General features: G+C 39.1%; 1 protein-coding gene across 1 annotated transcript in view; it reads right to left on the bottom strand.

The window, feature by feature from the left end:
- The window catches only part of LOC124277164 (WD repeat and FYVE domain-containing protein 3-like), a 116,561-nt gene that overhangs the window by 83,625 nt on the left and 18,328 nt on the right, over window positions 1–14,608 (bottom strand). Inside the window, 9 exon segments of the mRNA XM_046712830.1 lie at window positions 83–276; window positions 1,053–1,157; window positions 2,022–2,182; window positions 3,014–3,111; window positions 3,235–3,381; window positions 7,047–7,102; window positions 12,320–12,349; window positions 13,879–14,045; window positions 14,346–14,532. Of these exon segments, the coding sequence (XP_046568786.1) occupies window positions 83–276; window positions 1,053–1,157; window positions 2,022–2,182; window positions 3,014–3,111; window positions 3,235–3,381; window positions 7,047–7,102; window positions 12,320–12,349; window positions 13,879–14,045; window positions 14,346–14,532 (1,145 nt within the window).

The raw sequence follows: 14,608 nt of genomic DNA on the forward strand, positions 1-14,608 counted from the left end.
GTCTTCCATAATATTTGCCTTTTACTTGAATACCAAATTCTAAATGCCTCTCAAGAACCTCAATGAGCTACTATTCTCCTACCTTGAGAATGTGAGTCTTGAGTTCCAGGTCGGTGACAGGTGCTGTGGGCATGAGACCCAGTAGAGTGCCCATGTCATCATCGCCACCAGGTGACAGTACCAGCTGCTGGACAATGTTGAGCGCCAACTGTCGACAGCCCAGGTATGGCACCATGTTGTGTGCACAACGAGCTCCTCCACACTCTCGGAACACACCTGATGGCACACACACACAACACATAATACAGAACTGGATCTACACAAATATCTCTATAATCTGCCACTAACAATGAATAAGTATACGTTGATTTCTTGAATGCAGCTCTCTTTAACTCAAGAATAAGCCATTTATGCCTGACCAAAAACTAAAACTATACAGCACAGAAGAAGTTAAGGACCATCCAATTCTTTCAGACTGCTAGAGTTAATCTGTTACGATGACAGTAGCTATCAGAACATTGAATAGGATGGTACTTCGATTCTTTCAAATAGTACATTCAGTCTAAATACATTTTGACACTTTTTAGTTATTTTGTTTTCATGAAACAACAGGGTTAGCAAGAGCATACCTTTTCCAATTTAGTTAGTTTCTAATTATACACATATATGAATACAAAACCCATCTTCAGTCTGTGACATCAGTAAACTCTATTCAGAACATAGCAACTTACAGATAGTGGCAGGCACATACACTTTCAACAAATCAAACAAATATCAGCTAAATTAGACACAGGGATTGAGATAGAGAACTTTGACAGTGGGGCATTTTCAGGATTATGAGCCATTTTCTGAATTTAGAATGGGCCTGTGCCCTTGTATCAATAGTAAACTTCAAAATTTTAATGGGCCATTTTTTACTATAATGTGCAAAATGGCCCATGGCCCCTGCCTTTCCCAATCCCTGTTGACATAATATTAATCCCTTGCAATAGTCATAGGACAGTACATGGATTACAATGAAGTGACAGAGGTAAAGTGGTGGTGTTACTGACTGGCATTGCTGGAGTTGCCACACAGCAGCACGGCTAGTGCCTCCATCACGTGGTGCCCCAACTCCTGCTGTTCCTCTGGGATCTTCCCACCCTCACTGCCTGCTGCTGTAACACATATACCATCACAGCTTCAGATTACTGTGACCCATCAGTGTTCAATAAAGGGGGTTCAGGGATTTTCTATGGTACTTAAATAAATTAATCTCCTTCACACAAATCAGCCTATCAGTATGTTGATTCCACTCAATGATACCAACATGAGGGTCATGAAAATGAATTCTTGTCGTTCATTATTCAAAGGAACACTGTAAACCGAGGACATCCAAATCATTGGGATTGGGATTGGGATTTGAAGATGTGACATTTATAAGTTTAAGGCCATCTTTTTTCATGAAGTTTTTAAAGCTACCAGCTTATTAATCTTTGTTTCATCTTGGCTACTTAAAGTTAAATCTGATTAACCTGAAATACTATCAATTTGTATTAGCACAAGTATTGCCACATATGCTATTGCTTGTCAATACATCAAGGTACAGCAACAGTTGCCTGAACAGGTTTCAGGACATAATGTGTTAGTAATGTAAACTGACTGACTGACTGAGTTTGGTTTTACGCCGCTTTTAGCAATATTCCAGCAACATCACGGCGGGGACACCAGAAATGGGCTTCACACATTGTACCCATGTGGGATTTGAACCCGGATCTTCGGCGTGACGAGCCAACGCTTTAACCATTAGGCTACCCCACCACCCTAGTAATGTAAACAGTGACATACTGTATTATAACTAAGGCTTCATGAGGCTATCTGCAGTCTTGAGTAACTACACACGAATATACAAACATCCATTTGTTCTAATTCAAACTCAGCTATGGTTATTGATAACCCATGGAATTCCTCTGTTACCAAAGTCCTACATTATTTACCAATGGAAATAGATGCCTCTAAATAACTGCAATAGGAGAATATACCTGAGTCACTCTGAGGCTCCTTGAGAAGTGCTGCGTATCTGTAGAGACAGGTGACCATCACCTCCAGCATGCCCACCTCTCGGAACACATCCCTGTAGGTGCTGTGGTAGCGCAGGATCTTCAACAGTGTCTTCATGCACAGGATGCTGCACTCTATGGAACTAAATCAGAGCAAATGGAGGTCAGTAATCTAAAGCTGCCTTCACACAGCAAACATGTTGTCAAACTCGAGTTTGAGAGTGTGAACATTTTAACAACTCGCCACCAACACCAATTTCAGAGTTGTCAAACTGTTGTCGAGAAATAGGATCGGTTTCTATTCTCACCAACTTTTCCATCAAACTCTCGGTGTTGTCAAACTCAGTTTGACGTGTGAACTGTTGTCAAACTCGTGTTATTCACAAACAACCAATCGTAGTCAACCAAATTGTCACATGACCACACTGATAGAGACATCGCTCTCATATGACACGAAAGTTTGACAACATGTGCTTGATGTGTGAAAATGTGAGTTTGACAACTTCTAAAATTTCAACAACAGGTGTTGTCAAACTTAAGTTTGCCGCGTGAAGGCTGCTTAAGTTTCAACTGCTGATGGATAATCAAGATTCCAGATCATAATGAAAATAGAAACATGTCTGGGAAACCAAGATGGTCGTCTCCTTATAATTCCTTCAGGTTTTTATACTTTATCCTTAAACCTAATTCAAATATCACTTTTGAAAGAATAAAGTACAGATACCTGAGATAAGCAGTTAAGTTTGTTTGTTGGTTGAAGCTGCTCTCGGCAATATTCCAGCTATATGAAAACACGAGGTCGATGTATGATGCTCGCACACAATTAACCAAGCCACTGTGCCTGACAATCTGACTTATTTCACTGCCTCATACTAATTACGACCTGGACCTGGAAACAGCTACCAGGATGACAGATTCAGAAACTGCAACAGAAACAGCCCTGGAGAGATGTTTACTGCCTCTGAAGTACTCACTGTTGTGATTTGATTAGTATGCTGAGACTGATGAGTTCCTTGCAGGGTACAAAGTTCAGATTAAACACAATGAACTCCATCAACTCAAAGAATTTGTTCTGAAACAGACAATAATTTCACATGTAAACACAAACAATCACAAAATATAACTCAACATTCCACAATAATAAAAGCATAGCAAAAATGTGACTTGTCTGTTAAGATCACAAACACTGGCCTACCTGTATATCGTTGGGTTTGAGATAGATTTTTTCAGCAAACTGAGAGAGTGTGTGCTGTGGTTCTAGGATGAAGTAGTTGGCGTTGTCCTGGTGATAGATGCTGCTGATGACGTCGAGGATGGTGCTGCACAGCTGACTTGTTTGGGCCTGGAACAGCACAAGCACATCATACATAACCTGAGAATACTATTGATAATACACATCATCTTTATCGATAAACGCAACACTGGATGAATACATTTTCCCCCCAATGTCAACATTGTAATTCTATTAAGAGATTACATGATATAAAAACATCTGACAACAACTGCACTTGAACAACTCAATACTAATTTAGAAGGTATCTACAGAGTATTGAAACCTGCTTCATAATTGATTGTCTGGAGGGAGGCTTTAATAAAGCCAGAAAAAGAAGTTAAGTCTGTATTCAGAGAGTGAGCAATAGTGAACATAGAGTTTAAACTCCAATGAGTGAGTGAGTGAGTGAGTGAGTTTAGTTTTACGCCGCTCTTAACAATATTCCAGCAATATTGGCTTCACACATTGTACCCATGTGGGGAATTGAACCCGGGTCTTCGGTGTGATGAGCGAACGCCTTAACCACTAGGCTACCACACCGCCCTTAAACACCAATGAAAGTAATAATGAAAATAATAATAGTTACAAGGTAGGTATACAACCTTACTTCAATCCTGTGCACTGGTTATTTTTATGCTCAATATCTATGCATCAAAAGGCACCAAATGAAACAATGATAACAAGAAGACAAAGTCATCAATATCCCCCGCAATGGCAAAATACTCTTCATCATTATGTCTACGAGTTATGATTATGTCAAATATTTAGGTGTGTATATAGAAAAGTGGAAGGAGAGTATTGAAAGGTTTTTAAAGTTCTGCTCCAGAAAGGAGCACTATCACCAATTTCAGGCTAAGTCAAACTGGTTGCCATGGAAACGCCAAAAATATTTTATTCAGAATTCCAAAACTACCAAAAGGCACCAGTACACCACCAGATCTGTCTTTGTGCCAAGTTTGGTGAAGAAATAGTGAACGGTTTTAGAGTTCAGCACCGGAAAAGAGCACTACCACCAATTTCAGGCTAAGTTGAACTTGTTGCCATGGAAACGCAAAAAATGTTTTATTCAGAATTCCAAAACTACCAAAAGGCACCAGTACTCCACCAGATCTATCTATGTGCCAAGTTTGGTGAAGAAATATTGAACGATTTTAGAGTTCTGCTCCGGAAAAGACAAATGTGCATGGACATACGGACGGACGGATGCACGGACAGAGTCCATTTTAATACCCCCCTCAAAACGCGTTGCGAGGGATAAAAACAAATGCTCAGTTTCTTTTGGTGCCTTGTATGGTATGTCTGATCAGATTCTGCATTACAGTTGTCAAGATTTTTCCTTGTATCTAGCATGTGATGTGCAAACTGAACATGATGAAAATTGCTTGTTACTTAGTGTTTGAATCCTCTCTGAAACATTGCTATAACTGTAAATACAGAACTTGATCAGCTTCTGAAACATTGCTATAACTGTAATACAGAGCTTGATCAGCTTCTGAAACATTGCTATAACTGTAATACAGAACTTGATCAGCTTCTGAAACATTGCTATAACTGTAATACAGAACTTGATCAGCTTCTGAAACATTGCTATAACTGTAATACAGAACTTGATCAGCTTCTGAAACATTGCTATAACTGTAATACAGAGCTTGATCAGCTTCTGAAACATTGCTATAACTGTAATACAGAACTTGATCAGCTTCTGAAACATTGCTATAACTGTAATACAGAGCTTGATCAGCTTCTGAAACATTGCTATAACTGTAATACAGAGCTTGATCAGCTTCTGAAACATTGCTATAACTGTAATACAGAACTTGATCAGCTTCTGAAACATTGCTATAACTGTAATACAGAACTTGATCAGCTTCTGAAACATTGCTATAACTGTAATACAGAGCTTGATCAGCTTCTGAAACATTGCTATAACTGTAATAGCTTGATCAGCTTCTGAAACATTGCTATAACTGTAATACAGAACTTGATCAGCTTCTGAAACATTGCTATAACTGTAATACAGAGCTTGATCAGCTTCTGAAACATTGCTATAACTGTAATACAGAGCTTGATCAGCTTCTGAAACATTGCTATAACTGTAATACAGAGCTTGATCAGCTTCTGAAACATTGCTATAACTGTAATACAGAACTTGATCAGCTTCTGAAACATTGCTATAACTGTAATACAGAGCTTGATCAGCTTCTGAAACATTGCTATAACTGTAATACAGAACTTGATCAGCTTCTGAAACATTGCTATAACTGTAATACAGAGCTTGATCAGCTTCTATAAACTGAAACATTGCTATAACTGTAATACAGAACTTGATCAGCTTCTGAAACATTGCTATAACTGTAATACAGAACTTGATCAGCTTCTGAAACATTGCTATAACTGTAATACAGAACTTGATCAGCTTCTGAAACTATTGCTGTAATAAGAGCTGTGATCAGCTTCTGAAACATTGCTATAACTGTAATACAGAGCTTGATCAGCTTCTGAAACATTGCTATAACTGTAATACAGAACTTGATCAGCTTCTGAAACATTGCTATAACTGTAATACAGAACTTGATCAGCTTCTGAAACATTGCTATAACTGTAATACAGAACTTGATCAGCTTCTGAAACATTGCTATAACTGTAATACAGAGCTTGATCAGCTTCTGAAACATTGCTATAACTGTAATACAGAACTTGATCAGCTTCTGAAACATTGCTATAACTGTAATACAGAGCTTGATCAGCTTCTGAAACATTGCTATAACTGTAATACAGAACTTGATCAGCTTCTGAAACATTGCTATAACTGTAATACAGATCAGCTTCTGAAACATTGCATAACTGTAATACAGAACTTGATCAGCTGAAACATTGCTATAACTGTAATACAGAGCTTGATCAGCTTCTGAAACATTGCTATAACTGTAATACAGAACTTGATCAGCTTCTGAAACATTGCTATAACTGTAATACAGAACTTGATCAGCTTCTGCTATAACATACAGAACTTGATAACTGTAATTGCTACAGAACTTGATCAGCTTCTGAAACATTGCTATAACTGTAATACAGAGCTTGATCAGCTTCTGAAACATTGCTATAACTGTAATACAGAACTTGATCAGCTTCTGAAACATTGCTATAACTGTAATACAGAACTTGATCAGCTTCTGAAACATTGCTATAACTGTAATACAGAGCTTGATCAGCTTCTGAAACATTGCTATAACTGTAATACAGAACTTGATCAGCTTCTGAAACATTGCTATAACTGTAATACAGAGCTTGATCAGCTTCTGAAACATTGCTATAACTGTAATACAGAACTTGATCAGCTTCTGAAACATTGCTATAACTGTAATACAGAGCTTGATCAGCTTCTGAAACATTGCTATAACTGTAATACAGAACTTGATCAGCTTCTGAAACATTGCTATAACTGTAATACAGAACTTGATCAGCTTCTGAAACATTGCTATAACTGTAATACAGAGCTTGATCAGCTTCTGAAACATTGCTATAACTGTAATACAGAACTTGATCAGCTTCTGAAACATTGCTATAACTGTAATACAGAACTTGATCAGCTTCTGAAACATTGCTATAACTGTAATACAGAACTTGATCAGCTATCGAATCAGTAACACATCCAACTTCACTATTTCACTTAAAGAACATTCCATGAATGTCACATTACTCTTTCGAACTTCAGACATGGCGAAATCACTTACCTTCAGGAATACTGACTGTAATACTTGGAAAGCATGTAGGTTGCGGACACTGACGCCTGAAACACAAACCTGCTCTCAGAAAATCGGTCACCCTCAAGCTAATCTTACAGCACCCTGTCATCACCTTACAAACAAAGCCTGAATTCTAAGATACATGCATCAGGAAAAGAAAGCTATATTTACTCTATACCCAACATCTAATGCATACACATCCACACCATTTACATCGACAACATCTGATACAACATGGACAACATCATCTAATACCACTCATGCACTTGTCTGTAGAATGAACTCAAGCAATAAATTTTTATAGCAGATCCGACACACACAGTTAAATCTTAATTAAACAAGACAAATGTAATGGCGTTCATTACTACTACTAGTATTTTCTTGAGGTATAATTTACATGCTCTTGCTGTTAAATGATTACAACATTTATAAAACATGGATTAAACAGATATGCAGATACACAGAAGTAGTAATAGACAGTGACAAATAAATGCACAGAAAGGCTGATATAGTATTACTTGTAGAGAAAGGAAAAGGAAAAAAATAAGTAAACTGCTGACAGTTGTCAAATTAAACACATATATTCAGAATATGCTCAGAAAAAGGAATAAAACTATATTTACATTGTTATACAGTTATTAGTTTCCCAACACATGGTTATGTATTATGCACAATGCTGTGGACAACAACAGATGTTGTGTGGATAACATACATGGGTAACCAACACTGCCACAAGGCATATAAATCAATATTCATATATTTGTTGTTAGATAATGTTACTGGTGACAGTTTATGTAGCATGAGGTTTCCTTGTGTGCATTGTCATGTACTGAGTAAAAATACATGAAACAGGTAGTGAGCGAGTGAGTTGAGGTGAGTTTGAGTGAGTGAGCAGGGCTCCAGATAAATTTTCAACATCATGAGTACGTACTCCTTATTCTTTCAATATAGGAGTTCTGGAAAAAACTTAAGAGTACATTTAGAGTACTGAATGGAATTTAATGGAGTATCAGTAATCTTGTGTTTCATTTCATATGTGCACCACAGCATTGCTAGGCTTGTGTAAACAAGTCAATAAACTATAAAACAATACTGTTTCAGATAAATATGTCTGTAAATGATGCTAAGACCATATGTTATTGCTGTGGAGCGTATCTGCTACGTTTCCTAAACTATTTCCTATCGTATTGTGCATATTTGGTATCCGTACATACGCCCTTTATCTGGAGCCCTGGAGTGAGTGAGTGAGTGAGTGAGTTTGGGTGAATGAGTGAGTTTGGTTCAACACAGCTTTTTTAACATTATTCAAGTTATAACACTGTGTGATATGTCAATGTAGAAATTAAACTTTGGCCTTCAGAATAATAAGCAGAAACCTTTCTACAAGTTAACACAGACAAAGGTGCTTCCTATTTGTTGGTGGGAAGCAAGATACACGAAAGGCTATACAACTATCTATAGCATCTACAGCATCTATCAAGAGTCAAGTAGGACAAGCTCACACAAACATGCAGCATATCATCAGGTAGTACAATGTACCAGCATAAATATTTAATTACTGCAATTAAAAATATCTTTGTTTGGGGCAAACTGACCCAATCATATCAAGACAGGTGGATAGCGTTTTTCTCTTCATCCAAATCAATATACTGGTTATGGACGTAAATAATAAAGCAGTCAAACGCAACCTTAGGGTGGGAGGGGTGGGGAGCTGCCCAAAACAAAGACTTTCTATCTTGTGGTGAAATTGTGAGGGGTAATTGGGTTTAACGTCGTGCTTGAGAATATTTCGCTCATATGACGACGTGCATGCGTGTATATATGTATGTGCGGCTGCTTGTACTAGCCCAGACTAAAGCTGGTTTTATAGTGCTAGCCCACTGAGATACCATGCCGCAGTAAAGCATGAATACCCCACTCAGACACATTATACTGACTCCGAGCCGACCAGTCCTTGTTGTACCCATTAATACCGAACGCCAGGCAGGGACCAACAAGTACCATATTTTAACGTCTTTTGGTATGACGCGGTCGGGGATCGAACCCGCGACCTTCCGCTCTCCGGGCAGACGCTCTAACCACTACGCCACGGAGGCGGTTCATGCAATATAATGTATTGGTACATAATCATACAAAAAATATGGTACTCATATTTTCAGTTTCTGCACAAATGAAAATGAGCAGTTTGGACATTACTTTATCATATTTTAATGGTTATTCAAAGACATAAGGATATAATGTTTCCTTTGCCTGAATACATTCACTGCATGTTTCTACAGTAACACCCTGGCATAGTCCAGACAAGCAATAGGTTAGTTTGGTGTAGTGAGGCCACTGCTTACTGCTAAGTTTCTGTACAGATTAGTCTTTGTCCTTGAGTGGGATGGACTTACACCTCTTTGAACAGTGTCTCAGTTATTTAAATTAAGGAGGAAAGCCTGAACGGATGCACATCTGAGTAAAATCTAAATGTTTTTTATATTTGTCTACTTATCCTTCACTACTTACTTCCTGCACTTCTGGAAACATGGCTGTGCCAAACGATTGATGTTGAAAGTGTAGACTGTGATCACTTCCATGGTCCACACATGGGATGAAGGTCTAAAACCTGTACCTGCCGGATTCCGAATGAGGATCCTGTCTGCTTGAAAGAGGCTTCAAATGTACGTCAGTGTGTGTGATTGTACAAGGTCCGAAACGTCCCGGTTGATAAGTCAACCCAGCTAATTAGCCCAGCTATTATATAGACGTATGGTGAAAAACGGCTGCTGTCCGTATGCAAATTATGCCATATGGTGGAGAGCAAAATTATCACTGTTGCTGCATTATGATATGAGTTAATAACCATGGAGCTGTTGAAGTAAAAGTGCAGGTACTCCCGGTCGAAAGTAAACCTCGGAACCAGGCACATCGTTGAGGCAGAGCTATGAGGAGCGGGAACACATGTTTCCAGATGTCGTGACGTATGGACCCCCAAAAATAACCAATTACATCAGAAACGCAGTAGTCACCAATGTACGGGTGTTTGGATAATACAAGGGCCTCTGGAAGAGGGGGTGTCCAGTTGTGTGGATCTTGAGCTTCATTTGCCCCTGCTTCCGTCACCTTTGAAGGGGTCGCAGCTACGCTCACATCCTCCCTTGTCGATATGAGACTTGTCACCCTGTCTCCAACCATGGATCGGAGCCTGGTTCCAAGCCCGCCTAACAGTGTGGCGCCCAGGCAAGAGTAGGTACTGGATTCATGTGATGAGGGATGTTGGACTTGCTGGAAGGCCGTCAACGCTATCTCCCTCTGAGGAAAGTCGCACACTGTTCGATAGACGTCCTTGAACTCGTTATTAAATATGGTAGTCAAGGACTAGGGTTGGCCAGATAGATTCCACTGAAACTTTGAATCACAACCGGAAAAGGGGAGAGAAAGCCTTGACCTCAAATAACACATGCATTGGCGAGATCTGCCCATAAGTGTTCACCAAGGACAGTGGGGACCATCCACTACCAAGCCATCATAGAAGAGAGGTGACGATCCTGTTCGGATACATCTCAGGTCAGGTCTGGAGAGACAGTGTTAATAGCCGAAGCTAAGTTTGAGAACTGTAACGCGCTTAATTTCTAGACAAGGGACTGCGTAAACGCCACGTCCGGCCTTATGCGCCATAATAGTTTAAGTCTCCGAGGGCAAGATGTGTTTGTCTCCCGACGTAGGGGCCATCGGATCTAGTAGAGGCGCCATACAGCTGGTATCGCCGTACAGGCGCTAGATCTTGTAGAGGCGCCATACAGCTGGTAGCGCCATACAGGCTCTAGATCTAGTAGAGGCGCCATACAGCTGGTAGCGCCATACAGGCACTATATCTGGTAGAACCGCCGGACAGGCGCTGGAGTGAGCAAGTGAGTATGGTGTTATAGGCGCCATACAAGCGCTGGATCTGGTGGAAACGCCATACAGGCTCTGGAGTGAGTAAGTATGGTTTACGGGCACCGTACAGGCGCTGGATCAGGTAGACCATACATTTGCTGTAGTCAGGAACGAAGCTGGAACAGGTAGGTATGGCAACGGAGATGCTGACACCAACTGCTGAACGCTGAGGTCGTAGTTGATATGGTAGATGTGCCGTACAGGCGCTGCAGTCCCTGCTAACTATGTCAAGTGTGGAATGGATGTCGAAACAGCCAGTGACTGCTGAACGTGGGGCGCATGATCACAGTCTACGCTTTCAACATCAATCCTCTTGCACAGCCAGTCGTAAGCAATAAGTGCAGGAAGTAAGTAGTTCAGGATTAGTTAAAAATATTAAAACTTTACTAATCTGGTGAAACCATCACTCACGGTGCTCACAAACCATGAACCACAATCAGATATATATGGAAATTCAAACCCAGGACTTTAGGATTCAGGCATGCATAAGAGAATGCATGGTGAATTTCAATGCCTTAAATGACCAAACCAGATGTATCCCCTTGCTTTATTCAAAGTGTGCACATTAGAATCATGTGGAAAACAATTCTGACACTTGCATGCCACACTATTACACACCTAGGTTGGAAAGAGTTAAATGCTAAGAATACACATAACAATATGCAGTATAGTGAGAGTGACCTGGGTTTACTATCATGTCAGCAATTGTATTATCACTATCATGACAGCCTCTGTATTTTCTAACAGTAATGGTTGTGAGAAGTGATGTAACAGTATTTCAGTTACATCCAGTGGTTGGAAACCTTTCAGCACACAGAACCCATTGTGTCGAGTTTGGTGCTGACAAATCAACATTCAAAGCTATGAAGAATCTGGGATTTACACAGACAATGATAAGATTTGGGAATTCCTAAGGGGAGTAACTCTGCAGAATGAATTGTAGGATCATGGACAAGACAACAGTCATGAGGCTGTGCCAGACAAACCAACAGCTGATCAACTCAGATACAGCCACCTAATGGTCTTCACATGTGTCCAAGTACATGAACTGTTGATACATTGCTGCCATTTGGGACATCTAATCCCCATGTTAGTCATTTTAGTGACTAAAACTTAAAAACACCTTTAACTTGTTATAACACTATTTCAAAAACTTAAATACATTAAAAAGCAAATTCAACAAAAGATCAATGTGAAAATTGATAAAACCTGAAGACCATCCAACAACAAGAAGCAAGAATACATGGAAACTGTTAGTGGCAAGCCATGCTAGTATTACAGATATTAGAAGAACTCCAGTCCTCTGTCCCCATGACAAGACAGTGTTTTGGGTACTCAACTGTTACTACCACTGGAAAATAGCTGAACCTCTGTCAAAATACCAAACAAAACATAATAAACTCAATGTCAACAAAATTCATGAAAAAACACAAAATCAACCTTTTTGAAAACAAAATAATGCCATGAACAAAATCTGAAACAAAATGGAAGTCACATTGAACAAAAGAAACTGCATAGAACTGAAAAGGTAAGTTCATGAACAAAGACAGAATTCCTGCAACAAACAATGTTGTATGACTTCAGTTAGGCCTGTCTTTTTTAAGAACTTGGTTTATGAATTTGTCAACACCCAAAACTATATAGGTGGTTATTTTATCCCACGAGCAAGTGGTAATCTAACACTGAAAAACAAACTCATTAAGTGGCGCTATCGTTATAGCTAAATTAAGATGAATTACGAAAGAAAATGAGAATGTACGTGTGAAACTGAAATTAATTTGTTTGTACTATTTTCAAACCATGAACCTTAAATTTGGCCAAGAATCCATAACTTAAACAAAAATAGTCTGGCTTTGGTAATGTTTAATAAATTTAATCAATAAAAAGACCAACGATTTCATCCACTTTCAAACATACACACTGATAACCATTCATCAAAGAAATTTTCTGTAACTTTACAAAAACAAATAGATATTATTTGAATAATGTATTACTTACTGACTGAAAATCATAAAAGTAGTTTCATCAAACACATCAAAACTGAAAACATCTGAGCAGAAAATATGTAAGATTCAAGCATATTCGCTTTGTATCATGCAAGCTTAAATATAGACGATGCTTTTCTCTACACATGATCATGTAAACATGAAAGCTGTTGTGCAATCATGAAAACATATCACCATGTTATCTCTACTTTAAAAATGCAGCATATCTAACAAATACAAACACATTCCCATGCACTCAAAATTCATTCCATCTTAAATTAACTTCATGTGTAACTAAAAAAACAGTCATTTCCTGAACATCTTTTCAAACTCTCAAAATCTTACATTTATTACTGCTTGAATTTGATTAACATTGAGAAAAGAAGAATATATCTGCATTTAGTTTGTTTGGTTTGAGTTTTACGCCGCTTTTAGCATTATTCCAGCAATATCATGGCGGGGACACCAGAAACAGGCTTCACACATTGTACCCATGTGGGAATCGAACTTGAGACTTCGGCATGACAAGTGAATGCTTTAACCACTAGGCTATCCCACCGCTCCATTCGTTCAATAAACAGTTCATATGTCTGTTTTCTAAGTAACATAAACATTCAGTGCCATAACGTTTCAACTGATGACCATGCTCAAACAATCTTGAAAAGCCAATAGTCCATGAAAGTTTACCATTTAACGTAATATGATTATCTAAATGTTTAGAATATTTAAAAAATGAAATATATGTGAAACACGTAATCTTGAATGAACTGTGTAAGTTATCATGAATCGTCTCATGGCAGAGGTACTAGGTTGAACGCAAGTAACTGGGCGTAAGAATGAATGAACACGGAACAAAACAGAAATAGTATTACCGGAAAAAATGCAACGGCAACAAGCAGAAAGTGGCCACATACCTTTCCCGGCTGGCTGTGGTGTTATGAAGCCTGGCATCTGGAAGAGTGATCCCGAGCTGGCCTGGCTAGGCTTGAGCTCCAGGTAGCCACACGTGGTCAGTGACCCCACCAGGAGAACCAGGTTACGAAGGGCTTGCTGGGACTCCTCTGCAGGGTCTTGCTCAAGTCTGATGTCATGAGACCACAGAATGAAATAACAAATATCGACTAACATAATAAATTTGATAAAAATAACAATATTCATGGATGGTCTTCGGTACTGGGAGTTGTAAGGTCGTCTAAAGGTGTGTGTTCAATGTTCTCTTTTTCAGCAATAAGTGTTTTTAAATCAGGACTGGTGAAAAGAACTGGGAGTGTTTTATCAACAGTGATACAGTGTGAGTACTTCCATAGATTTCCTGCTTACGCATTTAGTTTTCTATAGGGTAACCTGTATAGGTACTTTCAGCGCCAGTCACACAACGCACCTGAGGAGGAACTCGGAGAGATAGACATATCCCTGGCAGGACCTGAAGTCATCAAGCAGCGTCTGTGACACCTCACTGGAATCTTTCAGGAAGCAGAACACGGTCACAAACATCTCGACTAGCTCCAGGGGAGATAACTCTTGCACCCTCTGCATATTTTCTATACAGTGACGAACACAACCCTTGTCTGAAACAAGAAACAAAATTAAGAAAATGAATCTGGTAAATGAGATCAGAAACAATAAATGGTATGAGGGATATTC

The sequence above is a fragment of the Haliotis rubra genome, unplaced genomic scaffold, assembly GCF_003918875.1.
Source record: "Haliotis rubra isolate DU_JTF1 unplaced genomic scaffold, ASM391887v1 Scf219, whole genome shotgun sequence".
Lineage (NCBI taxonomy): Eukaryota > Metazoa > Mollusca > Gastropoda > Lepetellida > Haliotidae > Haliotis > Haliotis rubra.